This window comes from Poecilia mexicana, unplaced genomic scaffold, assembly GCF_051168715.1.
Source record: "Poecilia mexicana isolate PSO_F unplaced genomic scaffold, ASM5116871v1 scaffold_3, whole genome shotgun sequence".
Lineage (NCBI taxonomy): Eukaryota > Metazoa > Chordata > Actinopteri > Cyprinodontiformes > Poeciliidae > Poecilia > Poecilia mexicana.
In genome coordinates, this window is record NW_028263372.1 from 22,912,835 (window position 1) to 22,940,717 (window position 27,883).

A 27,883-nucleotide genomic window follows, 5' to 3' on the forward strand; every position below is an offset into this window, starting at 1 on the left:
AATATACGATAAGAAATGCTGTTGATGCACGTGTGTGCACATGAACCGGTAGCGAGAAATAAAGGTTGACCGTGTACTTCTGCGTTTCATAAACAGAGGCGTCATCTTCTGTCAACATAACCTTTATAAACGTTAAAATAATTCAAGAAAAAATAAAATGCACCTTTCTTAATTCTCTAGTTAAAGAACTGTACTATTAGTCTTTATCACACAAGATACATTTGTTTTTTTTTCTTTTTTCTGAAATGCCTCACATTTTTTGGCTCCTTCTCCTGCACTTTCTCCTGATTCGAGCGCCCCTTCCTGTAAACAGAGGAGCGGTGTCAGAGCAGAAATCAATTCAAGGACATGTCCTTAGGCAGGTTCATAATGGCGTCGTGCTGAAGCCCGGTGCAGAGATCTGCTTCAAGAGTGGCGGCCAATGGCAGGTCTACTGAAATGAGATGTCTGACTGACCTGCTACTGAAACTACTTGGGAATACAGTCACTTCGAAGAACCGAGAAATATTTTTACACTTCTAGTTGGGTGGCCGTGAGCTCAAAAGACAGAGAAAGATTGTTTTCCATCACAAAAGCTTTTATTAAGCATTAATTTAACAAAGTATGGAATTACATTACAAGCTAAACGTAAACATGACAGTACGTTTCTGCTTAACGTGCAAACATAGAAGAACTTTCACAGAATAAAGGACACGGAACTCACAGTGTAGATGTTAAAACAAATAGTTCTGAAAAGATGCAAATAAAAGAAGATAAATAATAATAATAATAATAATAATAATAATAATAATAAAAAAATACCAGTGTCATCAAGTTATAATACATTAGACAGACTGAGACACAAGAGCAGCACAATGTGCTAAAAGCTGGAAAATATTTCCAAGGAGAAACTTTCAGAGACAAATACACATCCCTTTTCCTCCTCTGCCTGCATTCGACCTGCTTCGACTGCTCAGTATTAGCTACAATCATGAGCCATTCATGCAAAAAGCTATCGAGCACCAAAGTGCATCTGACATTTCCTATTCAGGCTTTACATGTCCCCAGCTGCTGTCCAGAGTTCATAAAGTCTACAATCTTTCCTCACTTGCGTCCCCCATCAACCGTGATACGAATCACTCACACAGTGAGCAGTTTGCATCGAAACAAAGTGCACATGCCTTTTTTTTTTTTTTTTTTTTCCCCAGATGTGTGACTCAAATTCTGGCTAATATCAGGGTAAAAATCAAGCAAATCCAACCGACATCCACAATTACTGCAAGACTAAACATAATAACATGTTCCAGCTCTACAATTAGACTTGTGTGTTAATTGACTGAGAGAACTTCCTATAATTTTGCAGCATTGAATGACTGAACCATTTGCACCAATAAGGATTGGAAATGCTTCAAAAATACACAGAACACCAATAGGAAGACATTCAGCGTGAAACACGGACACAATTACATACACGGTAACATATTTCTGTGTTTTGATGCAAATTATGATGTTTACATACAGGTGAGTGTCTAATGAAACCTCAGGCCCTTTTGTTGACTTTATGATCGGGATGCACCGAGAACAACATCGAGCTAAAACTGACTTGTGCACGTTTATTACAATTTAGTACCACGAGAAAGGAGAATGTGAAAAGTCATTCAAGTTAAGAAGCCTCATCAGATTTTTCTAACATAGAAAATCCGATCAGGTGGCGGTGAAAGTCTTCGATGTAAGAAATTCACTTTTTGTTGGCTGGGATATATATATATATTTGGTGTTTCTATCTATTTGTTATCTCACCTTTGAAAATCAAAGGTGAGATATTACACCGCTTGACCAACGAGTACACATAGGCGGACAACGCGTTGTTTTCAACAATGCATAACAGAATCTGGCATGACTAGACCTTTTATATCCACAGCAATTTGCAGCTATGTACATAATAAAGATGTGTGGTAGCAAATGTCACTGAGTCTCCCTCGCACCTCATCAGAGCCAATTATTAGCCTCAGTCTTTGGGTGCTGACATGTGTCAAAAGTTGAAGACCAACACCACCGACGGATTCATAGTGGGAACAGCTCCAAACCCCAAGCTAAGTGGTTACAGGAATAGCCTTCATCCACATTCCGGGCTCTTCCAGTGGAAAAACTTTCCTCTGAGGCCCCGGGGGATGTGAATAAAGGCCAAGGTGATGTTCAGACTACACTCAGAGGACTGGAATTAAAAGCACGCCGAGTGTTCCTCCTCCTCCTCTGCTTCCTGTTGTTTCAAGCATTATCATTCCAGAGGAAAGAGCAAAGTGGGTATCTGCATTCAAGTTTATTTACAAGCTGTTGTGCACACCATGCACAGGGGACCAAGTTAAAAAGAATTCAATAAAAAATATATATCTGCAGGTCCAATTTATGTTGGAAACAAACCCACGGCATGGATCAGATGAATCCGTGACTACGGCATGAAAAACAAGCGGTGAGACGAGCTGCAGAAATAAATAACGGCTGACATTGTTTGGTCATTCCTGTGAAGTGCAAAGGGACAGCGTCCTTGCAAAGTGATGACTATCGAGTACCTTTACAGCAGCAGAAGCTGTTTAAAAGCAGGCTGTTTTGTCTGTTTCCACAGACAAAACTGCCTTGTGGAAACAACGCGAACAGTGCAATCGAGAATCTAAAATATTTCCATCTGTGAATATACAATAAAACGCTTTTGTTTGAATGTAAAAATAATTACTATAAATACCATCTGCTCCATCGCCACCGCTGACCTGAAGAGGAGGAAGTATGTAAATAAAGTGAGGTAAACTTAACTGCTCACACGGCCTCTGCATACGTTTTCCTGATTAGAAGAACAACCATGTCGGAGCAGCGCAGTCGGTGGGAAGAAACATTTTTCAAGACAGCAATGTAAGAAGAAGTGGTTCCCATCGTGTATAAACACAACCCTATTAAAAGAATTGCACTGTTTTGTTGTCTGGAAATAATATCGAATTAATGCTACAGATTAAAATAACATGAAGGCAAATTATTACAACCCAACTAACGTCCCGCCTCACCCCCCAACCCAGCCAGCATTCACATGTGGAGCACATTCAAGAAGGACCTGTGCTGAATAATGGGTCCCAAATGGGATTGTCTACAGCGTTGATGCATCCATATGGGTCCTAGATGGATTTCTAAAATTGAAATAGTTTTCCTAATAATAATTGGAAATCCAGCTAAATGCCTTCATGGTTCTCATCTTAGGTTCCAGACAAGTAGCCAATTGTACACTAGGGTCCACTTAAAACTAGGCTTGTGCAATAACTGTACCATTTACTATCTGGGGGGTGGAGGGGGGCTGTAATAAGAGTTGTGATTAAATATGGTAACTATATCAAGGTCATCTTAAAAAAAAAACCCCAGTAGGATTGGTATTCTTATCTTTGTACTTTGAGAATGTTTGAGCTAAAAGGCCTCAAAGAGTCACAAATAAAACTTTAAAGTCTTTAGTTTCCAAACCAGCCACAGTAAGATTCACATGGCGACCAAAGACAAATGCTGGCTGGATACATCGCTTGATAACTATTTAATAGTTAGTTTTCTCCAAAAGGGTGACAATATTGCACAAAAATAACATATATTTCAAATAGAATAAGGCTTTTTTTTGATAGAATCTCATAGGAAATTATTATTTAGTACATAAAATATCTTTTTCATATTAATATCTCTGATGTTTATCTAATATACGTTAAATTATTTAATTTAGATTTTGTCCCCCGTTTCAGCAGAGGTGTCCAAAGACTGCAGGAGATCACTGAGGGACTCCGGACCCAGACAGCTATGCAGTAAGGCTTTCTGTTTACCGTTAAATCTATAAGCACGCTACACAAAAATGCAAAATCGAAGCAGCTAAATGTTACAACCTCTCCTGACGTGAGTAGTAAAGCCTGAAGCTGGCGTTTTCCGTGGCATATTACATCATTTGAGCATGACACCCCCCAACCCCGTCCCCCAAAGGGCACCAAGCTTCACCGAGCCCTGACATCAAGGCAAAAAAAAAAAAAAATATATATATATATATCAGACTGCATCCCCGCCCCTCCTGCTGGGCCCCTGTCAGGCTCAACCAGTCAATGTAATGTCATCACAACAGGGCAGCTGTTTGGAAATAGCATGGGTCAATATTTTCTGTCACAGCATGTTAGTGGCTGATTATGACAGAAGAAATGAATCCAAACATTTAACAGGCTACAGTCGTTACATTAAGGTCTACCCGGAGATCATTACGCGCAGATAACGCACTTAATCGGGTGCGTAAAATCGGAGCCCCATCACTCAGATAAAGTGGATCCAACCATTTTCCCACTCCCGAGGTGGCGACATCTTTAGCCGATGGCGACGCACCTTGTAGTTGTTCCCGTTGTTATTGTCCCAGAATTCGTGTCCGCCGACACAGTATTTAATGGCGAACTGCAAGGTGCCCCCGTTATCTAAGTAGGTGGGCATGACAATCTTGAAGCTGAACTTGTCAGTGACGCCGTCGCTCGAGTCTGGAACGTAGGTGGCCAAGCTGTCCATGAAGGTTATCCAGTTGTTCAGGGAATAGCGCAAAGAGACGCTCTTCTCAAAGGCCAGATTCAAGACGCGCACAAAGCCGGAGAGGGTGAAGTCGTCCGTTTGCACCGTCTCCAGCAGCACCTTCACCTCTCTGACTTTCTGCTCGAAGTCAGGTAGCGTGCCTGGGTTTGTGAACTGCAGCTCCATGAACACGGACTGCGCGGGAGCCCGGGGGAACTTTGTGTCCAGGTGATGGAGCGTCGCCTTGGGCAGCTTCGCCAAAATGCGCTCCGGCACCTCCGGGTCGTCCGCATCGTCGAAGTGCTTCACACTGATGAGCTCCAAGCCCAGGGAGTCAGCGAAGCGCACCTTTTTCTGACTGGTCGGACTTCTGCTGCGTGCGATCTCCAACTTCGCTCTCTCCATAGGCGTAGGGAGCGATTTGCACCTGCGGCGGAGATTCGGGCTCTGCGGGGTCTTGAGAAAAATCTCCCTGCCCCGTGGCCTCTCGTCCACCACCGGGTCCTCCATGGGTTCACACGAGCCGTTCATCACATCACACTCCTCTCCATCCTCCAGTCTCGGGTTGGCCGCGGTCAGGCTTCCGAAGAGCCCCGCGATGCAGCTGTAGTTCCTCGGGAGGCAGTTCTTCGGAGGCAGCATTTCCACGGATGGGACGCACACACTGGGGCTTTGCTTGAGCGCCAGGGCGACCTGCACTGCAGAACCGAGCTGGTCGTGATGAAGTACACCCGGCGAGTCAAGACATACAGTGCTCAGGTATCAGTGTCCCCCTCGCGGATAGGTGCTCCTGTTGCGTCAGACGCTGACACTCCGCAGCTCTGGACCAATTAACCGAGCGATTGTTGTTCCGCAGCTGAGAGCTGGACTGCAGCTGCGGGGAGACGGCAACTCGAGCTCACGTTCTGCTCAATGAAAAGCAGAAACAGAGAGAAAGAGAGAGAGGAAGAGCGAGTAAAAATCGTCAGTAACAGCCACTTGCATTTTAAAGAAGTAAGCTAGCATTCCTTTCAGAGAGCTACCTTGCATGAATTGAGCGTACTGACGTACACGACAGCCTACGTGCAGAAGTTCACGTATCAACTGACCAAAATGGTTTCCTCCTTCTGAAGCAACAAAACCTGTTAACTTCCCCGTTATTAAACGCAGCTCCGCCCAAACACATACGCAGTTCAAAAATATATTATTCACATCTAAAGGAGCTTTCTGCTCTGTTCGAGAGTTTCCGACGCATGTGTAAATCCAAACTCATACAATTAGTTTTGTATTTAATTGAACTGTTTGATTAGCCTGCCGCCTGACATTCACCCCCCACATGCTGTCGGTGTAGTGGTCCCAACGTCACGCTCTCCCCGTTACCATGACGACGACACCGCTGCTCTCTGAAGGCATTCACAACTTCCTCCGCTGCAGTTCAGGAGTAAACACATCTAGTAACGGCATGCTATTCTGAGAGGTTAGTGGACTGACGCACTCAAAATGTTAAAAGGAGTCAGTGTGAGTGTTTTTGGTGAGTTTGGTTAGTAAAAGCTTTGGAATTGTATCTTGTGTTAACCGAAACAGCACTTGATTATACATATCGCATATCAACTCCTAAGACGCACCACAAGTTAACAATGACGAGGAGGAGCAACACAAATATGACAAGGCAGCAATAGACATAGAAGACTTGGAGTCAAAGCTTTTGGAGATGCCAGAGAGGAAACATATCGATGCCCTCCTAGATATTAGCGAGCAGAGCTTCATGAGAGACCTAGAACCACATGAGTGGCATTGTTACCCCGGTTGGGAACATGCTGTAAGTAATCTTTATGCTTTTAAAGAGTATATTTGTGAAAATGCATGTCCCCTGTCCTTCTGCTTGTCACATCTAAATTCTTCAAACTATGACATAATGATACCTTGACTTTCAAATTACAGTTTCTGAGAAAAAAGGTTACCCAAACCAATCTGAATCTATGTTAAAAGATTTATCACATTTTATTTTGTTTTATTGACTTTCCACACTTAAGCGTGACTTCTCTCACATCAGGTTGGTTAAACCTTAAAATAGCCAGTTTTCAGTTGCTGAGCATCAGCAGATTTCTTAGTTATTTATTAGTTTTTTTGAAACTCCAGCTATGCTTCAAGCCTTTTAACAACCTCTCCCCTGGATTAAGTTCCAAAGTTTGGCCTGATAATTTTCCAACACTAACACCAGTCCTTTACAGGTCTGTGGCTTTTTTTGTGTACTTACTGCTTGGTGTACTTTCTTTTCAAACCACTTAAACACTTCCTCAAGACTAATGAAAGCCAGAGGGCTGAAAGGGGATTTTCTGCCAGTGGTTGTGCTCAAAACGCTGCAGATGTAATTTTGTAATTCTTTCAATTATTTTTTAAAATACTTTGTCAGATTACATACCTCGAGCCAAGATCTTATTTTTCTTGTTTATCTGCTTTAGTCCTGGAGAATCTGTCATAATCTAAATCGGCTAGAGAAATAAAAAAAAAAATCTAAGTGATAGTCTGACTTGTGTATCTCCAAAAAATAAATAATACAATTTTTAACTAAACCTGGTTGACATTTTCACTTCATCTGGTGAACAATTAGTGAATCCCTAGTTGTTATCCCCTGCGCATTTTAGATAAATATATAAATCAATAATTGTCCATTGCTTGCATTATTAGATCAAAGATAGAAATACATGTATGCACCTTTGAAAGATATGGATATTTATATTTAACTATAAGTTATTATTTAAATAGGAGAGGGCCAAGGGGTTACAGGAAATTATTAAAATGACCAAAATGCATTTACACTATTAAAACCTTCACTTGGCAACACTCGTGCTTTGAAAAGTTTCATACATCATTTCTTTTCGTTGGAGTAATTTATTTCATAGGTTTTATGTCTAGACATAAAACTATTGCTCAGTTTAATCTCAAATCTGGTTTTACAACAGGTCCACGGTTGGGACAGAGTCTCTCCTTTGTGCTGCGTAATGATGAATCAGAAGGGCCAGGACATGGCAAAGCAAAAGGAGGCTGAAAGCCTGGCCACTTCGGGGACCAACCGAACGCCCCCTAAAGTAGGCAGCACAGCCAGCCTGATGGAGCAGCACTGCAAGCCGAATACGGGCCAGCCTAACGTAAAGGAAGCCGCATCGCCGAACCATCAACTAGGACCTCAAGATCAAGCAACGTCACCTCGCCACAGTGCCACTCAGAAATCTGTACCGGGTTCCTCGGAGAAGAAATGGGTGGCACGAGAGACAAGTCCAGTGCTTCGCCACACCTCACAATCTTCTCCGCCAGAGAGCAAATCCTCGAAAGCTCAGAAGCACACTGTTAGGCACGACGTCACAATGGTTCCCATCAAAAACTTCAAATTTTTACCTCCCATCAGTTCACTCCAGAAAGACAACAAAGGCAAGAAGACGGCAGATGCAAAAAGTCTTTGCAGGCTCGAGAAGGGGATCAAAGCAACTCGGACAGGACTGAATGCTACGGCTAACTTAGAGCGTCCCGTTTCCTCCTCTTCCTCAAATGACAGCCATCAGCAACGCCAGCAAAGCCCCAACTTGTCCCTCAGTGGTTGTGTTTCTGTCCCAAACAGGAGGAAATCATCCATATCTCCCAGAATGGACACATTGCATCCCACGGTGTACTCTCTGGGGAAGAACATGCCACGAGGCATGATTCAACCCCTGGTGCCTGCCAAGAGTCTGCTCATCTAGGAATAAGAACTTTGTGTGTTGCGTGAGGCTTTTGAAACAAACGTCTCATCACTGACGGTTAAATTCAATCAAATAAATGCATGGAAAGTTTAAGTGTTTTATTATACACCGACGGTCCTTTTTCAGTGCTTCCGATGGCTCCACACTGACTGTTTCTGTTGGTTATAATGAATTTTGTGTGCACAGCTATTATATTTCATACCTATTTAGGCGTTAAATGCAATCTGAAACCACCAATGTGTCTGGTGAGCGGAGCACAATATCTGCTGTCCCAGTGCAGTGGAATATAATGCTATTTTAAGTTGTGTTGAGAGTTGAAGATGAGCTGCAGAGGGAATTAAGGTTAATGATAGCATATATATATATTTAAGTACACCGAGGAAATATTATGCACTAAATTTAATTGTTTGCCATTTTAAAGGCATTAGAATAATACTCATTTTTACAGTTTGTGCCTCTCAAGACTAGTAAATTAGATCAATAACTATAAAAATGTTTTTTCGGATTGAATAGGTCATCCACATTTGCTTCCTTAAGAACCATCTAGCACCATTAACAGTTAGACAGCTGCTGCTGATGAAGCTGTAGGAGGAAAGCAATATGTTTGCTGCTTTTCATATCCTTAATATCTACTACAAGCAATAATCAACAGGAAGAAAATGGTCTAAATTAGCCTCCGAGAGCCGACAGTGACAACTGTTCAACTGCGACTGATTTAAGATATTTTCTAAATTCTGGAACATTACATTATTTTAATCTAACTTGCCAAAGGTTTATTTCTATAACTCAGGCTATTGTCACAGTTGAACTTCATTTTATTTCAACAATTCAATTCAAATAGTCAAATTCATACAAATCCACTACCAAAAATGTAGTTTTCTAGAAAGAAATTATTAAATAAAATCAATAAGGAATGTTTTTTTTAAGGACATATTGGAAAGCACGACTCTGGTGCTTTGATTTCCAAATAGAATGCCAATAAATAATATTCATCTTAAAAGAGGAGTTAACACAGAGCAATAAATTAACAACCGGTCAACTGTTAAGTTGTAGTCTTCAATCTATCAATGTGTGCAAAGCATTTCTACATATGATTAATGAATCATGTGATATTCTAATTTTCTGGGATTTGTTAGATACAAGCCAAATGAAAATGACCAGTAATACTGAAAAAAAAACCCATCAGTGTGTGTAATACATCTACAAGTTTGACTTTTTGAATTGAATTACTGACATAATAAATCAGACTTTTAAAGGTTGAGTTTCACCCTAGAGCTGCAACACCCAACAGTCTAGAATTAAATATGCACAATGTCGTGTGCATATTCAATTCTAGACTAGATTGGAATTTCAGTCATTCTAATTTTTGCACAAAACAGCCTTGTTAAATCATTTGTTTGTAAGGTTTCCATCGTGCATCAGTCAACTACTTTAACATGCAGCTCTCACAAAGCGTTTTATGACTTCTTTAAACTTTTGAAAAAAAGATAGCACAATTTTTCCCCCCCCCCCAATATTTATTGACAACTGAAGAGTAGCTTCAACAAATAATCAAGGCAACCGATAACTACGCATTGAGGCAACTGAAGCTGAATTCCTCTAAACATAAATTGTGCATGCACTCCTTTTTACAGGGAGAAAATACTGTTGCTGATAATTCAGACCAACAAAGATTAAACATATTCTCTCTAAAGCAAGGCATTTGTCTGTTCCACTAAAGCTGGAAACAGCAATGCTGTGTTCTTCTGAATTCAAAAACCACAAACTAGAAGTCTAGATCTCAAAAACAATAAATAGTCAAATTTACAATGTGACAAAAAAAAAACCTAAAACAAAACAAAGAAAAAACTTAAGACAGGGAAATATCCATCATCATTTAGGATGTTGTGCAAAAAATGTAAATGAGTATGGTACACTTAGACACTGTGCTATTTTCTATACATTCTTCAGTTTCCAATTGTTTTTAAACTGTAACAACAAAACTACTTACCCATTAAATAATAAGATGGAAACTTATCTTATTATTGAAATGATGTGCTGAACAGCAATCATTTCCTACGACAAAATGATCAAATCCAACCAGAAATATTTTGGTACATCATGCAACCATGTTGATAACATTCCTCCTGATCTCACTACGCATGCAATGTTGGGACAAATGGATGCTGTAAATATGCTTGTCGTCCGTGTTTTCTCTAAAAGCAGCAAATTATTATGGAACAAAACCAAAGTTAATACCAGAATTAAGGCACAGACAAAACAAAACAAACAAACAAAAAAAGGCCTATAAGGTTATGTTCTCTTTTACAAACATAATCTATTCTGCTGTGAGGTAAAAAGTTCAATAGTATTTAAAAAGAAAAAGAAATAAAAATTTGCCACTTTTGAACAAGACACAGAATTAAAAAGTTATCTCAAAGATATTACTTTCATTCTATCAGGTGGTAAACAGACAGTAACAGGGCTAATCCTAGGTCTAACTCACCTTTTACTGCACAGTGACAATACAGGATTGCTCCAGCACACAGTGCTGCTACTGTATGAACTTACACCCAGCTAATGAATAAGTCATAGACAAGGACAGGCAAGCCCATTAAACGACTTGGAGCGATTAACTACAAGCAACAAAAACATAATAATAAAGTTTTAGTTTTCCCACATTAAACATCACAATCACATTTCAATGAAAAAAAAAAAAAAGTGTGCAAAAACTCACTACTGTTCAACAATTACTTTTTTTTAAACTTGTGCCACAGATGAATGCATACTTGTACATTTTAAATTTATTTTAGCTGCTTGGAGCAAGGATCGGTTACGTCGAGGCGAACTCAGTGTTTCAGAGGAAAACCAACTTAAGACGTCGCTCACGTCGTTCATAAACTTCAAATGTTAAGAGCATGTAAAGCAGAGCGTACAGCCTTCCTCGGGCCGACTGTAACTTCAAGGAGGGCAGCCGTCAAACGCACAGGTGCAGAGAAGACGGACGTGTTGTGCGGCCAAACTTGCGAAGGTTTCACGCGCTTTTTAAAAAAAATGTAAACAATGTGTGTTGTTGCATCCTACACTGCTGAGATGCAAGGAGTTCGAGAAGCTTTAACAAAGCTTTAACACCTGGTGATTTAAAAACTAAACTGTAAAAGACGCGACGTCACAAACCACTCGCGGTGGAAATATACGGGTTTAAATGGCATTTCAGACAAGACACATACAACATGTTACTCTGTGTGCAAATAAATATGTAAACTGTCACAGGAGCTAATAAATCATGCCCACTGATCTAATAAAGTGCACCAAAGCTATCAGCAGGGTCTCTACATAGTTTTTCATTTTTGAAATTTCATACTTTTTCCCAGACGGAAATTTCCAGAGTTTGTTCTACTTTTTATAGCATTCTGGATGTTTGAACACAAAATCATCAACCTTGAAGATCTTGAATAGAAACCTTATTTATAGGTTCCACACATCCTGAAACAGTGCTGAAACTGGATTCTGTGTGGCATTTTTGTTGTTGTTGTATTAAAACGTTCATCAGAAGTTTTCTTATGTCTGATTCCTTTTTTGATGTCTGAATGCTGGATGGCTAGAATTGTACATCAAGCTCTTGTGTGGTAAATCAAAGGTAAAGAAAGTGATTTAAAAACAAGCAAATGCAAAAGCCACAGCGTTCATGAAACATAATTGGATGTATGTCCTTTTGAAAATTAAAAATGAGAAAATAAAGTCAGGAGAAAAAAAAAAAAAATCAAACATTGCCCATCCTCTGCGTTCCTCTTTTCATACTTCTCCAGACCTGCAAAATGGTAAAATAAAATCCTGTAATTTTTCCCAGACTGTGCAGGAACCCCGTGTCAGGATGTAGACCTGGAAATGCTCCGGAAGTGACACCCTCTCTGGAATGGTCGAACGGCTACTAGAGCAACACAGACTCATTCCTCTGGAAGAAAGCGGCTCGGGGGGAAAATCTTCCCTTGTGAGGGTTTTCAGCTGTTTGGTTTGTCAGAGTGCTGAAAGAGAGCACAAAGCTCCTCGCATGTTTGGGTTTCCACGGAGCTGAAATGTGACTCCATGTTCCATGCCAGGTCTGCTGACAGGAAGTCATCCATTACAGTCTGTGTTTCATTGCTGGTCAGGAAAAGGTGCCCCAGGCCCTCTGCCTGACTGGTCATGGTCTGGGTTTCTGTGCTGTTCAGCATCCTTCCAGGCTCGCCCTGACCCGTGTGGGCCTGTGAGGAAGGACCTCCCGCAAATGAGGCCAGGTCGGTTTGTGTTTCAGTATCTGAGGACTCTGTGCTTATAGAAAAGCTCGAATGTCGCAGGATGTTGCTCAGGGGCATGCTGCTTCCAGTATTTAGCAGGAAATTGAGGTCAGTCTGAGTTTGAGTGTCAAACAGCTCAAGGTCGCTGGCTTGAGACCGGCTCTGTCCTTCACTTTGGTCCAGTTCATCCATGAGGAGGAAATCAGTCTGAGTCTGAATGTCTAGGGACCCCAGAGGTGTGTCGCCACCCAGGACACCCAGTTCGCTCTCCTCCGTCTGGGTCTGAATGTGCACAGCGTTAAGGAACTCCTCAAAGTCAAAGTCTATTCCGTTGTGCTGCTCCTGAACGGAGCCTGGGCCGGACCCACAGCCAGCAGAGGCCTCTGTGATGACCTGGTGATCAGACAAAATGTTCTCCAGGTCATTTAAAAGGGTTATTGTTTGGGTCTGATTATCCGCCATGTTGCTTCCGCCAAGATCGTGTGTCTGCACGCCAAAACACAAACCAGCCACGGACTTTGAGTCCTCGTACAGATTGCTTCCAGCAGCGTTGAGGGTCTCATTTATATCCACACACGTTTGGGTAGAAACGCTGAGAGAGTCGTTTTCAAACAGATCGGCGCACATTGCGGCCTGATCCTGAGCCTTCTCTTCCAGTTGTGGCATTGCAAAATATGTCTGCGTCTGCTTAGTTTTGTAAGGCAGCACAGATGAGCAGGGCGAAGTAATTTGACTCAGGCACTGACTGTCAGTCTGAGCTCCAACGGATGATGTGGCTTTGGCTCTGGAAACGAACGTTTGAGTTTCAACACTTACTGGCAGGAGGACTTGGGCGCTCACACTAATGTCTGTTTGGGAGCAGGATGAAACTGAGGACTCGCTCACAGAACACAGTCCAATTCCGTCTCCGGCCACCGGAGGCATTTTTGACAAGTAGGACCTGTCCGTCTGTATGTTGGTAGAGGTGCTTCTACCGCGCTGTCCTGCCACGCCGCCGGCCGAGTCGTCTGTACTCGCAGGATCCAGGCTGACCTGAACCCCTGTGCTGATAGGACCTTGGCTAGAACGTGAGGAAGGCATGTAATCCTTGAAAGCTAAACTTTTCACATCGAGCTGCGGTAGGACCGCTCCTGGAGTTTGTGGCAGGAGCTGAAGAGTGCTCACAGAGCCTTGGTTGTCTACTGCAAGCACTACAGACCTCAGAGGGCCACCTTCTGTGGACGGAAGAAGGACAGGCAGATGGGCCAGCTGCATAACTGGAACGCTGACTAAAGCCATCTTGGGTTTTGGGAGGAGCAACTTCTGAAGACCCTTGTGGGGGTTGGCGCTCTGGTTCATTGGCTCTAGGATGTACACGGCTGAATCAGAGGGGAGAGCCGTCTCTGTTGCCCCTTTAGCAGCGGGCGTCATCTGAACAGTCGAATCGTGAACCTTCACTTTTTCAGAAACACTCAGAAGTTTCTCCATCTTCCGCTTTTTCACAGGAGGAACTCTGTAAACAAAGAGAAAACAAGTTAGGTAAAGAGCAATCAATCAATAAATCGTGAGTATTGCTCATTGCCCATTTGCTCTCTCTCCTTTTTTTTTTTTACATGCCTGTGTTCTGTAGGAATTTCATGACCAGTCCGGTAGATATGAGACAACAAAGCAGCTCTGCTGGCGTAGGGGCAGCCGCATGTACACTCATAGGTCTTCCCACAGTCTTCGATGTGCCTCTTCAGGTCCCATTCTGTGCTGTAGCCGTTGTTACATTTGGAGCACTTGTGTTTTTTCTCCGCATGCATCTTCATGTAATGCTACAATGACACATATTAAAGTGATTAAAAAAAAAGGTTTATTAACTGGACAAAAATCAACAGGAAAAAGGAAGAACAATGATTATTACATGACTAAACAATGCTCTGTTGAGGGAATCGTTGCTTCTGGCATTCATGAGGATACCACCCACCTACATGCTGCTGAAGGGAAAACACAATCCCTCATGGCAACAGCTTCCCATAACAAGGCAACATGCTGCACCAGGCATGTTGTTTTTCCTCTTTCTTTTGGAATATAACTCTCCATATAATACGGACTCAGTGCAAATGCCAGAGTCCAAGCAATCGGCCTGACTTCATAAATCCCCAAGCGAACGACCGTGAACTCCACATGCCTGATCCACAGAGAGCCCACCCTGAAACTCACAGGACGTGCCTCAAACAAGAATGATGTGTTGGCAGATTAATAGAGACCTACTAAATATTAGACAGAGGTTTGATGGCACTGTGGTATGACATGATAATGGCAAGCTGCAGTTGGTAACCACTGAGATTATTAGAGGCCCATGTAAATTTACATAAAGAAGTCTTGTTACTAAAATAGTCACTGCAAACCCTGGCAGATGTAGATACTTCTTCAGGTTTTCAGAAAACCTGAGAAGACATCTTAAATAAATTGTTTGTGGTGAAAAAAAATAAATAAAAAAATCAAACAACTCAAATATTTCATTGTTTGAAACTTAACTGATCTAAACAATCGAACCATCTGAAAGAACAAAAGCACCGCGCTATTCTTTTGGTTTTGTTTTAGGATTTAGTGTAAAGTGGAGGAAACTTTTTTCTTTGTAGTGAGTCTCACATCACCAATGGGTTGGTACCTTTTGGAAAGGTACAAAGAGGCTAAGAAATCATTGGATTTTTAGGGTGAGAGTTCTTACTTGCTTAACCAGGGAGAACTGTGAGAAAGGTCTGTTGGGGCCCCTGGGACAGCCCTCGATGGGACAGCAGTAAAGTTTTTGTGAGCCCTTCATCTCCTTTCTGACTGTGGGGTTGACAATTCCATCCTGAAGAGGTTAGTCACAGCAAAAAGCCAAAAGACAACAACAACAAAAAAGACATTTAAAATAGTTGCATTTTTTTTTTTTTACACATTAAAGATGTACAAGTCTTTGATTCTGATTCAACAAATGCAGTAGTGATTTAAAGGCATTTCAAAACTGCAAGTTAAAATTAAACCAAATACAATTGGTTAAAAAAAATGTAGGTAAAACTGTGTGTGGTTAATCATTTCATGGTTGTAACAATGCTTCTTTACAATAAATACCGTATGACACTGAGAGCACATTGACTGAATTGCCACAAATGCTTGTTGAGAAACGGGATGACATCCCTAAGCAGAGTGTGACGAAGCTGCTGACCAGCATGAGGACGACGCGCCGGGCTGCTGTGACTGTGTGCTTTTCCTACAGTCTGAAGCCCCATTTTTTTTATTAAATCAGTACATTGTTAAATTATCTACAACCCACATATGCATTTTTCTTATAATAAGTCACCACTTGAAGATGAACTATGAGGCTTCCTTGAGCAAGTTATGATATATCTGTGGGCTATATAAAACATGTTCATTACATTTTTTTGCACAAACAAGAGAATTTAGCAAAGACATAAGATTCTTTGTTATGTTACCTAAAGAATCAATCAAGCACAAATGCTATTACCATTTCTGATATGTACGTTTACTTTGGCTTGAACTTACATTTTGTTTTAGCTGACAACTCATAGAATGACTTGGAAAACAATATAATTAGCTGTAACAGATAAGAAAGCAAAAATATTTGAAGTGCCACACATAAAACATTTATTATTTTTTCAAGACGTGTTGCCATCGTGACTTCTCTTTTAATGCATTTCAAGGACCTCAGTTGTTACATTCAGTAAAACAGATTACTATCCCCAGGAAGCGCCACTAAATGAATTCGACACATCATAAACAGGCAGCACCACTGCCACAACAAACACTGTCATCTTTCAGCAGCCAAGGTCATCTCCATCTGGTGAAACGCTAGAGGGAGAAGACAAGCTGAGGATGGTGATTAAAGGGCCCTCTGCTTTATCAGCGAGAAGAGAGAGAGCAGAAAGCCCACATGAAGAACTGTCGGTCTTCCTGCTGGCTGCCTTGGATCCGTCACCTTATGGTTAAGTGCTGAAGCCTACTTAAAGTAAAAAAAAATATTTGTTATCAGCACGTAGCTAAAAGAGCTAGCTGATCTACAACTGTTACGTAGTGATTGCAGGGATAATTTCTCTCCTCTGAGAAACTGTAAAATACAATTATGAGTGGCAATAATAGTCTGGAGCTACTCTATGGCAAGAGAGATGGCCAAACCAAAACATTCCGTCTACCTCTATGAAAATACCAACACCAGGCCTCGGTTTGGCAGCCTCAAGTCGTGAATAATTCAGAAAAAAGAAGTGCAAAGTGAGAAGCAGCAGAATCCAAGAAGTTTATCACCACTGGACTATCATCATCACCACTAATAGCAGTTTCACAAAGGAGCGTATTGATCTGCCTCCAAGTTTTCACTCAAATTAAATGTCAGAGTTTGCTCCTTTCTTTCATCTGAAAATCCATTGCAGATACACTAACGAAATTAAAGCTAACTGCATGGATTGTGATAAACGGGAACAAAACATTGGGTCAGCGAAGTTGATCTACTGTTTTTCCAAACTTGCCTACACCCACAATGTTCGCCGTCCGTCACGTTAATATGGCTAACGCAGCCTTTTCATGGTAAGTCCAGTGGGTTTACTGGTTCTTTAAAAAAAAAAAAAACTTCTCCAGCCTGCCTACATTGGCTACTAAGAGCTAATTCAAATTCTCACATTCACCTATTTTAAACAAAGAGCTTAGTCTGTCACTGGACAAAGGGGAGGCTTGGCCAGAAAGGAACTTCATTCATGGAGGGCAGACAGTGAATTACAGCCACCCACAGAAAGGACGAGGACGTTTCTCTGACTTTAAGCCAAGAGCTTAAACTGTCTCTACTTAAACTTTATTTATCAAACCAACGTAAACCTTACAGAGTGCCAACTATTCACATTAAACAGGCCGTCTTAGTCCCCACTGATTTTAATATAAAAGGCTGATCATGCACATTTCTGTTCTGTTGTTTAACTAGGATCGTTGTGCTCTCTGGTGACATAGAGTTCAGCTCCAAAGTATTCATTCAGCCGACATTTTGAGATCTAAAGTATTATTTACATTTTGTTAAACATTTGTTCAGACTGGACGTAGCAGTAGCACTTTAAAGTGACCCTTGTCCTGAAGAGAATCAGCAGAGCGAGTAAAATGTTAGGGTGTAGGCAGAGAGCTCATCCAACCTAAAACCTTGGAGTTCATAACATCTGAGATGGGCTGAAAATACCAGTGGAAACATAAGGTTTCATTGATTGATTATTGAGAAAGGAATTAATTGTTGCTAAAATGATTATAAGCATTGTTTTTTTTATTATTATTAATATGGTTTTCATACCATGTCTTATTAAGCTTTCCAGTTAGATACAAAGTTCCCAGTTAAAAGGCTATTAAGAGGCTAAGACCTTCCTTCTGGCTGTGATTGGTTATTTCTGACCCAAAGAAGGCATTCCTGCAGATGGCAGGACGACTGGAAGGAGGTGGAGGAGCTCAATTGTTTTCTCAAATTATTTGTCTTGTACCATGCTGTAATAAAATAGTGAAAGTTAAAAAAAAAAAAAGTCATTACAACATTCAAAGCAAACACATAACAGTATAATAATGACAAAATGCTGGTGTTTCTGTTGTTTTGTACAACCAGCAAACCATACACGTGCATTTTACTGGGGTAAGATGAAGTATATTAAACAAAAAATGGCAGGTAGTTTTGTTGTGTGATTTTTATTTTTCTCTTAAACGAAGTGGCTGCAATAAGAAAAGAAAACAAAACCTACATAAGCCATAACACATGGTAGCACATACAGCTAGTTTAATGTAGCCAACCAGCCAGTGGGTAAACTGTCACTACGTAAGCATTACTCATATAAAACTGAAAAAAAGCTCGAGTAGTTTTTGTTATCTCTTCACTACTCATCTGTAAATGAGCTAATTCGAAGTTGGATGACTTGCGTTTTTCCAGCTTTTGGGCGTTCTCCATCACGAGTTAGCCAAATTAGCATTGCAGTTGTTTCCACAGTTAAGCTATATTGGGATGTTTACCTGTACTGCTTTACTCACCTTTATTCGGTGCGACTTTACCAGATGCATGTTCAATGCAGGCGTGTTGGGGAGAATCTTGCCACATCCTTCCACGGTGCAGAGGATGTTCGTCCTAACTTCTTTGGTCAGCTCGATGATGGTGGGTTTTATTATTTCCCGACACTGCGGCACAGGCTCCTCGCAGCATTTCACGCCGCCTGCAGTCGAGTTATGCCTGCTGCTTGCCTTGGCCGTTGCAGAAACGGCCATGTTTCTGTGTTGACAGTCCATTCTGTTTCGCATAGAGCCCCCCCAGCAGGAGCATTGAATGAACAGGGGCATGACGTCCCTCCGCTTTGACAGAAAGGGACCTTAGCATGGGGTAAACGTCCCCTCAGCTTTGACTGAAAGGCGTCTCAGCCAATCACCACTTACTACGATGACGTTAACAAAGCGGAGCTTCGTCACGTCCAAGACAACTTCCAAACTTCCGTTTTGTAAAGTAGGACTGACTTTTTTTTCAGTTAGACCCTAATTAAAAGCATAAATGTTAACTAAACAAATAATAAAGAGTTAAAAGAGTGGGCAATTCTTAGAAATTTTCAGATCTTTTAATAATTTGTTCTGAAAAATATGAGTTCCTATGTAGTTACTTCAATTTTTCATTAATACTTTGTACCTTTTTTTTTTGCATAATCAAAACTTTTGAAAAATGTTTTAAACAAAGCAGATGCTTATTTATTTAGTAACTTTACACGAGGAACCCATAGTTTTCTCATGTGTAACTGCTACTGTTGGCCTCATCTTTCATCTGACGAAGCAATTGAAACAACAGTAACAATACTCATAACACGCTTGAGTTACAAAACAATAATAGATTTTTGATGCATGGTGTAATACTATAAAGGAATGTCAATACATAGTTTATTACTGGAACCAAATCTGCTCTATACGTTAATATTGCAGTAATACAGGACATAGGAAACAATGTTTTGTTTTAAAACCATGCCTTTTTATTACACTTAAACAAAACTGCAAATCCAAAATCACATCTAAATTTCATTACATAACAGAAAAAAACTGCAGTGTTAATTTATTTGCAGGGTGTACTAAAAAGATTATCTTCAAGAACTTAACTAAGAGTAACGCAACAATTAATTGTACAGTCCTTACCCCTGACAACATAAAGTAAAAAAATAAAAAACAACACTAGCTTTAAAAATCCAGATTTACATGACATAAGGTGCATAAAAAAAGTGAAAGAGATTTTATTTTAAGAAAAGAGAAACTTATTGAAATGGTCTGGTTTAAACTAAATTGTCTATGGACAATAAGTTACCTGAAAGTGTGGGAACAGTTGTGAGTCATTCCAGTAGGGGAAAATTTTTTAAATCAGGGTTGTGTCTGGCACAGTTATGATTAAGCAGTAGGAACATTGTCGGTAATGACAAAATAATTCCTGCCTTTTAGAGGAATAGACGACAACAAGGGTGTGACAGGGGTTGAGGCAATTCCTGCAAAGTGGAAGAAAACATAAGAGAGAGTTAGGCTGACACTAGAAAACCGCAAAACTCAACTTATTGTCTTTTAAAATAAAAATAAAGTCTTCCTGTTTCTAAAAATATGTTAAGTTCATCAATACAAGATGTGGCTCATTCAGTTAGAGTCAAACAAGCACGGTGGTTTCTACAAAAAGTGTGTGCCCTCTTGTGGACATATTTAGAGAACTGCATGTGCTGAGAAAAGTTTTCAAAAAAAAAATATATTAAATGTATAATTTTCTTTATGGCATGTCTAGTACCTGAGGATGCACAATGTCTGAGTGATTCAAGGAGGTTGGAACTTGAAAATTTAACACTACATATGAATGGCTCATCCCGTTGTGTCATGGCTTCATTAGTAGGGTCTTTGAATTTTGTTTCCAGCTAAAAGAAAAAAACAACAACAGAAAAACAGAAAAAAAAAATCAAATAAAAGCAAGATTACATTTCTGTGTCAAACATGACCTATATTCAATTATTGTGCATTTTACCTGAAAGAATGCAGACTGTAGTGCCGGTAACATCCCATCGCCGAACGTTTCTCCCGCCATTCGATGTCTGTTTGCTGATGCCTCAGCTTGCACTTTTTCAATGCGCAGCTCTAAATGTACACAACCAAGCACGCAAACGGCAAAATTGCAATGTTAAAGAAAGCAAGATATCCAACATAAATAGATTGCCTGGAGATAATTCCACTCAACATACTTGAAATGCTTTGGTCACTCTCTGGAAGAGGGCTGGGATACTTTGTTGGAAACACCTAAAGAGAGAGAAAAAGTTAAATCAGATAATTCTCCAACAGAATTGTTAATTTGTGGTTAAAACAACTCTTTTAACCCTTTAAAATAAGAAACCGGCAAAAAAAAAAATAACATTAATCTTAAACCACTGGAGTGTTTTGCTACCTCATCAGAGGAGGCTGGCTTACTTGTTGGTACTGCCTCATCAGCAGGTCCCTGAGAGCGGTCAGCTTCTGTCCACTCAGGTTAGCAGCCTTAATTTGTTGATGTTTAGTGGACAAAGTCAAGGCCTGCAGCAAAAAATCACTTTTAGAAGATGGAAAGTACTTAAAATGCACACACACAAAAAAAATAGTTTTTCACCTCACCTGCAAGAGCAGAGGCTTATTCTTTGAAGACAAAGCATTAACAAAAACATAAGGGGTCTGGAGATAATGAACAACATATGTTGCTTTCAGGTGGTTGGGCCGAGACAAGCCGTCTCCCCAGGCAACTCGGATCCAAACAGCTTCGTCTGTGTGCTTCTTAATTTTGACCGACACCTTTGATCAAAATCAAAAAAGACATCATCGATATTTCAAACAGAACGTTAAAGACAAATGCAACCGCAAACGTGTTTTTAGGCTCACATTTCTTTTGAGCTCACTGAGATGGGATTTGAATTGTTCCTTAAACTGCATTAGCTCCACAGAGTGAGCGTCATCTGTGAACAAAAAAAAAAAAAAAAATTAAAAATTAAAATAGAACAGATAGAAAGTGGTTAAATCTCGTTTAAAGGATGTAAAAATACGAACAATTATTTCAGCAGTAAAATTCCAAATTGATGGTCACACTGTAAGGTCTATTCATCTTTAAAGAGATGAGCTATATTTTACAAAAGATGCCCAAACTGATATTTATTTACTATGGATAAACATAACATCTTTTTAAATGCAAAAATATAAAATATGTGATATTGAAATTATATTTATACTGGTGCACATTATGACCTAGATTTCAGCAGACTAATAATTGAAATATCAGTTCCACTTTTTTTTTTTAGATAAATTAAAGCAAACTATCAGGTTTTAATATTTTAAAGTTATAAGGTGGATAATCTTGTTCTGACCTACCCTCAGGATCCACAAGCTGGAAGGTGTGCCACATTCCCTGGTTTGGATTCTCAGTGACATCTAAGACAATGAAACCAAAGTTAAATATTAAGTTTTACTGTAGTCCATTAATTAAATAACTAACAGCAATGGTTGCAGTTATAAGATTGTGTTCAGACTGCCAAAAGTTATGTTTCTTTGACTTTATGTAAATAATGTTGCTACACACCGGTACTAAAGTGCTGACTATGACAACTGTATTTTTGGGCTTCGCTTTGCTTCACTTTCTTTTGTCAAATAAAAGCCTCTTCACTTATCTAATCTAAAATTAGATTTAATGGGCAACAAGTGTCCTATTATAACTAAAGTGAGTTTTTTTTTTTAAATCAGGTGAACTAAGTAAGTCTGTATCCAGGAAAACCAACTTTAAAAAGACACAGTCTGTCCATCTTCCTTCAAACATCGGTACAATTTTACAACAGGTTTGTATGAATGGCTCTAAGAATAAATGATAGCTCCCTATGAATACTATGCACCACCTAAACACTATTTCCATAAAGGGAGAAGAAGCAGAGGTGTCTGAAAAGAAAAAAAAAAAGTTTGACTTTTGTTTCATTGATAAAATCTGCATGCATTTTTTTTTTACAAAGGTTTCTGTAAGATAATACATGAAAAAGTATCGCAAAGTCAAAACCACAGTTTACGAACTGTACTTACATATCATCTCCAGTTCTGTGATGTGTTTTACAGTCAGTTCACTTTCCTGTTAAGAAAAATGAGAAATTAAAAACAATAATATCTATTGTTCATTTGAACTAATATCACATTTACATACAATAGTTGCTGTTGCTTAATCGCACAACACTTTGTTTAAAACATAAACGAATATATATACACCTTATTCAAGAGAATAAGCTTCAATATACCTCACAAAGGGCGACTAGTTCTTGGGTTATGGTCAATTTTGACTGAGTGAAATCTAAGGATTTTCGCTTTTCTGCGGTCAGACGCCCCCATTTGTCCAGCGTGGATTTAAGCATCGAAGCAGGGATCCGTCGCATCAGTCGCTGCAGTAAGTGTTTCGCCAAATTATCCATATTTCCTTAGGCAACAAATAAAACCCAACCTGCGTACTATAAAACTATATTTGTACTGTTTAACAGACGCGTTAGCAACTGTGAGCTACTGAAACACTCCAAACAAACCGCCTCTGCCACAGACAGGATGAATCAACCAATCAGACACTAACAAGAATCGTTCTATGTGTGCTTTAGCGCTCTCTGGTGAGTTGGAGTAGTATTGCTTTTAACATTCCCGTTTCCGACTATACTAAAGTCAGTGCGAATGAAAAGGTTGAAAAAAAACAACAACCCACAATATTGTTTTTTATCCCAAATAGGTAGACCAATTTTGATTAATTTACATATTTAACAGTCTAAAAATCACATTGATAAATTCATATTTTATAATTCAATACTATTTTCTTTGTTGATTTATGAATGAAGCGATAATTTCCATAATGTAAAAACTGCTATAAATTATAAATTTTCGCTCCTTGTTTAATATGGTATGATTAAAAGACTTGGCCTTTGCCTATTGTTCTTTGTTGACTACTTTGATTTATCCTTTGTTTACTTCATTTTGTAACGTTGACTTTCTAATAGAGTTTGATAAATAAAAAAAACTAAATAAACTCAAACGCCAGAGCAAACTTAAATATAGATTTTTATCTAAACATGTAGCATTAAAAAGAAAGCAAACTCGGATACAAGTAGTAGATAATTCTCTTGCATTTCCTCCAAACCTTTGAACCAACAAGTCCCGCCTTTTCTTGATAAAAACGCACACGATTGGTCAAAATTAAATAAACTCGGACGATGATTCGTTGTTTGCTCTGTCCCACAGTGTTTGTGCCAAAAGTTATGAAAGCGTTGTGAGAATCTCTAATGTCCTACAGCTCCACGTCTTTCAAGGAGATTGTGCTTGTTTCTGCTCTAACGTTGATAATAGATAGTTAAACCAGACCAGGTATTGCATCGAGTTACAGATTTGTTGTTTCTGGAGTGCTAATACGTTGTTTCGTGAATGTAAATATGTGTGTTGCTTTAGCTAAGGCCTAGCTATTAGTTAACCTGACATTAGGTCGCAGTGTGCTGGGAAGGTTCTCAGAAGACACAGCTTTACCTCTGGTAAGTTTTATTCAGCTGACAGTGCTCAGTGTCTTCAAATAGCTTAGAAGATTTACAGCATTAAAACGAACGGTTTCTAGAGACCCTTGTCATTTTCTTCCGGTCCCTTACTACTACTATAAATCTACACGATGAATGTAGATGGGCAAAATGTTTCATCGGTATGTTCTAGGATATAATAATCTCCAATGGATTAAAGACTGCGTTTCTAGTCAGAATAGAAGTTAAAAGATCAAAACGAACTATTTCTCTGGACAAATATAATGCATTTGTGTAAGCAACAATAAAAGTCAAGCATTTCTAGTAATACTTGTAAATTAAGATGTAATTAGATCTACGATAACCACCATTTAATGTCACTTTTTCGTAAAAATATATTTGCCAGATATTTCTATTCTGATTAATCTTGACATCAATCAACACCCCTAAACTGCCTCTTCATAGTGACTGTCATTTTTCTCATGCATGTGTGATGGACATTCAGATTCAGCCCTCTTTCACACCAAAATAAGCCCACTCTACAGTCTTCCATCACTTCCATGATCATTTTATTCTGTTTGGCAAATTGGAATTTTAGAAAAAAAATAAAATAATATGATGACAAGAAATTTGCTGCTGCCTTCTTATTACTCATTACAAAGCCCCTCTCTTCAACTTTATTCATTTTTACAGCAACCATGCTCAATTTGGAGGTGCAGGTGCACTTCCACACACTTCCACAGCCTTATTTCACTGGGGGCTCAGCACGTACTGATTTCTTTGTACGAGTTGCCTGATCACGGCACTGTTACTTGTTGGTGGTGGAATATGATGTGGATAGCAGCTGAACTGACAAGAGAGTTGCAATAAACAACGATAAGGGTTGCCAGAAGGTCCGGTTATCATCAGGGTCACATCCGAGCATGCTAAACGTGAAACGGAGGAAAGTCACGCTTAACATGCGTGTGTTTATTTTGACTAGGATGAGGCGATGTCTCCCATTTCACTTCTGTTTGATGACTTGCTGTACGCAGTGTTGCATGTTCGTGTCTTCTGTTTCTGCAGGTAAGTGTCCGCAGGGAAGTCGGTCGTCACAATGACAGAGCAAGAAGGAGAGGGTTGGGGTGGCATTAGTATCCTTTAGAAGACCTCTGACAGTACTGTGGTTAATGTATATGTAATGCTGGAAACAGTGAGAACCAGCCATGCTTCTCCAGAGTACTAACTAGGAAGGTTTCGTGGTGCTTTTCAGATGTGCGGTCTTATTCTTAGCGCCACCTTTGTTTGTTGTTTTCAGCGTTGCTGCAGTGGTTCCTTGACTCAGAATGCACCCTGACCTTTCACCTCACCTGCACACAGATGAGTGCAATGAACTCATAAGCCTCCTGCGACAGTGCCACAAAGAGGTGAGCCGCTTCTCTACCTTGTTTTCTCGCCACCCGTTTCTTCACTAAGCCACGTAACCTCTTCACGTCTCCATCAGCACAATGTCATGAAGTTCTTTGGCACATGTAATGACGCCGACCGTGCCATGCGTCACTGTCTGAAGAAAGAGGTCAGTCAGTTTGTTTTTAGTTAATTATGAAACGGTATGTAAAAGTTGCCATGGTATTCATTTTATTTTGCTAATAATTTTCTCCTGTGTCTCTTGATTCCTTTCGTTTCACAGCGATTGGAAAAACGAGAGCGCAGCAAGAAGCACGCAGAAGAAATGCAAAAGAGGATAAAGGAAGGACCCAAGCAGTTTTAATACATCCACAAACATTTGGACATAAAAGTGAACATGAGACCGTGAACAAGGCTCCCATGACTGGTTTTCTGTCAACACAGAGGAACAATGGCGGTTATGTTTCTCTGTGAATTTGAAGTGTGGTTTATAATATTATTTACAGCTGATCGTACCATCATCTGTTGCACAACTGTGTCGTTTGTTTGGTTGGTGCAGAGTTTCTACCTCCGTAATTACAGAGTAACTATTGGAATCTGCTCTAAGTACGGATACCAAAGCATGCAGGTCAGTTGGAGAAAAGAATCATCTAGCTTTTCAGATATACACTGTCTTTCTCTTACTTCTCTAATGTTTAATTGATCTTAGATTTTTTTTTTTTTTTTTTTTTTTACTTTATTTTCATGTGATGGTTCCAGTCGTCGTACTTGTTGACTACACCGCTCAGGAATCTCTCTCCCGCTGACAAAGATGTTTATTGTTATGAAAATTTGTTGAATGGGGATTTAGATTGTTTCCAGATTTTTTGTTTTTAAATAAAATGCCAAATTCTCCATTTCTAAACTCAAATTTGCAATAACTAATTCAGTCAATAACACACTTGTCCCGTCCACTGATATATATATATTTATATTACATGGCTCCAGCTATTTCAGTGGAAAAACAGCATTGTGATGTTCTCCCGTATGAGCCTGGTATAAAAATGTCTGAAAATTTCAATCGAGATGCCTTCAGCAAAACCTTTTTGATTCTTGCAGATCTTCAGATCCTTGCCACTTTAGGCTTTTGCATCCATGTAATTAACAAACTCTTTGTAGGCATTTTAAAACACGTGGCAACCCTTTTTGTAAAACTATTCGCAATCTGTTTACCGTTTACATTTTGTTGAGCGTGTGAAATATATTTAGCTGATGACGTTTGAGGCAGCAAGATTTAAGAAATGAAAACCATTTTCACAGGTAATGGTTTTGACATTTTCACCTCTTCCTCCCACAACTGGGAGACAATCCTGTGATGGCACTGATAAATGTCAGGTCTGACATTGACTAAACTTGATAAAATAGGTATGAATAATATTATGTAGTGTATTTATTTGTCATTTCCCAGAAAATCAAACCCTGTATTATGTTAAAAATGCGTGACTGAGATGAGAACAGTAGAATTTTCTCAAAATCCAAACAGATTAAAGGTCGCACCACGTTCAAATTGGCAGTCAGGGATCAGACCACAGACCCAAATGACATCAAACTGAACCCGTCCACTCCCCACGAAGGGTGGGATTCCCACACGGCTTGCTTGGACTTTGCCTAGGAAGAACCCACAGGACTTTACTCAAGACCTACATGCTAGGTTAAGTAACTGGTTCCCTTTATAGGATCCATCATAAGTATAGTCCAATTATCCTTGTTCTGGCCTCTTCCCTCGGAACAAAGCTTCTTGGAAAAGCCTTTGAGCTCGTAGCTTCAGATCTCTGGATTATTCAAGTCGGGTATGGTCTACAGTGAGAAAAGAGCAGGCTGCTCCGTCTGTGTTGGGAGTGAGTTGTTGGCTTAGGCAGGGTTAGCTGAAATGTTTGCAGTTTTGTGAATAAATGATTGTAAAATAGGGAGAATGATGCATTGGAGGAACATGTGCAATAGATATGTTTCGTCCATTCTTTTTTTTTCCTCTTGACTTTTCCATCTAAAGCATTTGTCATAGATTTATTTGACAAAAAAAAGCATTTATTTGAAAATGCTTAAAGTACTTAGCCAAGTTTCATCAAAGATCCAAATTTGCTTTATGAGTAAAAATACGCCTGTGGTCATATTTGTTGGAAGATTAAACATGACCCTGGCAATAAGAGAGAAACATTTAGTAGATTAATCCAAATTTCCAATTTTGTGATTTTTTTTAGTGAACATCTAAGCTTTAAAGATTTTTCTTTTAAATGTACATAAACAAATTGTGCTGCAAGGGCTGCATTTGTTCCACCAAATGACCCACGGACCACATTCTGGACACCGTGCAGTACAGGTTTGATGTTGTCAAGAGAGATATGGCCAAACACAATCGTATCTCCACATCTCATCTACTCATGAAATATGGAGATTGACTGCAAGGACAAGATTACCTAAAAGGCGGGGCAGGTATTTTAGG

General features: G+C 39.7%; 5 protein-coding genes across 10 annotated transcripts; 2 read left to right on the plus strand and 3 right to left on the minus strand.

Moving 5' to 3' along the window:
* Nucleotides 1-556: 556 nt before the first annotated feature.
* Nucleotides 557-5,640, minus strand: LOC106921998 (protein phosphatase 1 regulatory subunit 3E). Its single transcript, XM_014994059.2, has 2 exons — nucleotides 5,559-5,640; nucleotides 557-5,441 (listed from the first exon to the last, which is right to left on the minus strand). The coding sequence occupies exon 2, from the start codon at nucleotides 5,176-5,178 to the stop codon at nucleotides 4,294-4,296; it is 885 nt and encodes a 294-aa protein (XP_014849545.1). The 5' UTR covers nucleotides 5,179-5,441; nucleotides 5,559-5,640; the 3' UTR covers nucleotides 557-4,293.
* A 55-nt stretch (nucleotides 5,641-5,695) lies between these two features.
* On the plus strand, nucleotides 5,696-8,345 carry LOC106921997 (uncharacterized). The gene is made up of 2 exons (XM_088004341.1): nucleotides 5,696-6,334; nucleotides 7,479-8,345. Exons 1-2 carry the CDS (start codon nucleotides 6,227-6,229, stop codon nucleotides 8,250-8,252), a joined length of 882 nt encoding a protein of 293 aa, XP_087860467.1. The 5' UTR covers nucleotides 5,696-6,226; the 3' UTR covers nucleotides 8,253-8,345.
* A 1,403-nt stretch (nucleotides 8,346-9,748) lies between these two features.
* Nucleotides 9,749-19,297, minus strand: atmin (ATM interactor). The gene is made up of 4 exons (XM_014994054.2): nucleotides 18,518-19,297; nucleotides 15,204-15,329; nucleotides 14,105-14,304; nucleotides 9,749-14,000 (listed from the first exon to the last, which is right to left on the minus strand). Exons 1-4 carry the CDS (start codon nucleotides 18,818-18,820, stop codon nucleotides 12,233-12,235), a joined length of 2,397 nt encoding a protein of 798 aa, XP_014849540.2. The 5' UTR covers nucleotides 18,821-19,297; the 3' UTR covers nucleotides 9,749-12,232.
* A 171-nt stretch (nucleotides 19,298-19,468) lies between these two features.
* On the minus strand, nucleotides 19,469-23,121 carry cenpn (centromere protein N). The gene is made up of 10 exons (XM_014994051.2): nucleotides 22,777-23,121; nucleotides 22,568-22,613; nucleotides 21,872-21,931; nucleotides 21,389-21,462; nucleotides 21,128-21,301; nucleotides 20,948-21,049; nucleotides 20,725-20,779; nucleotides 20,511-20,620; nucleotides 20,280-20,403; nucleotides 19,469-19,992 (listed from the first exon to the last, which is right to left on the minus strand). The coding sequence occupies exons 1-10, from the start codon at nucleotides 22,945-22,947 to the stop codon at nucleotides 19,898-19,900; spliced, it is 1,011 nt and encodes a 336-aa protein (XP_014849537.2). The 5' UTR covers nucleotides 22,948-23,121; the 3' UTR covers nucleotides 19,469-19,897.
* A 618-nt stretch (nucleotides 23,122-23,739) lies between these two features.
* Nucleotides 23,740-26,818, plus strand: cmc2 (C-x(9)-C motif containing 2). Of its 6 annotated transcripts, XM_088004342.1 has the most exons (6): nucleotides 23,744-23,878; nucleotides 23,993-24,039; nucleotides 25,084-25,151; nucleotides 25,354-25,424; nucleotides 25,502-25,573; nucleotides 25,688-26,818. In XM_088004342.1, the coding sequence occupies exons 3-6, from the start codon at nucleotides 25,115-25,117 to the stop codon at nucleotides 25,766-25,768; spliced, it is 261 nt and encodes an 86-aa protein (XP_087860468.1). In that variant the 5' UTR covers nucleotides 23,744-23,878; nucleotides 23,993-24,039; nucleotides 25,084-25,114; the 3' UTR covers nucleotides 25,769-26,818. The 6 variants fall into 6 exon arrangements, with proteins under 6 accessions (XP_014849535.2, XP_087860468.1, XP_087860469.1 ...); XM_088004343.1 differs by lacking the exon at nucleotides 25,084-25,151 and having other exon boundaries at nucleotides 23,747-23,878; nucleotides 25,316-25,424; XM_014994046.2 differs by having other exon boundaries at nucleotides 23,751-24,039.
* The last annotated feature ends 1,065 nt before the right edge of the window (nucleotides 26,819-27,883 follow it).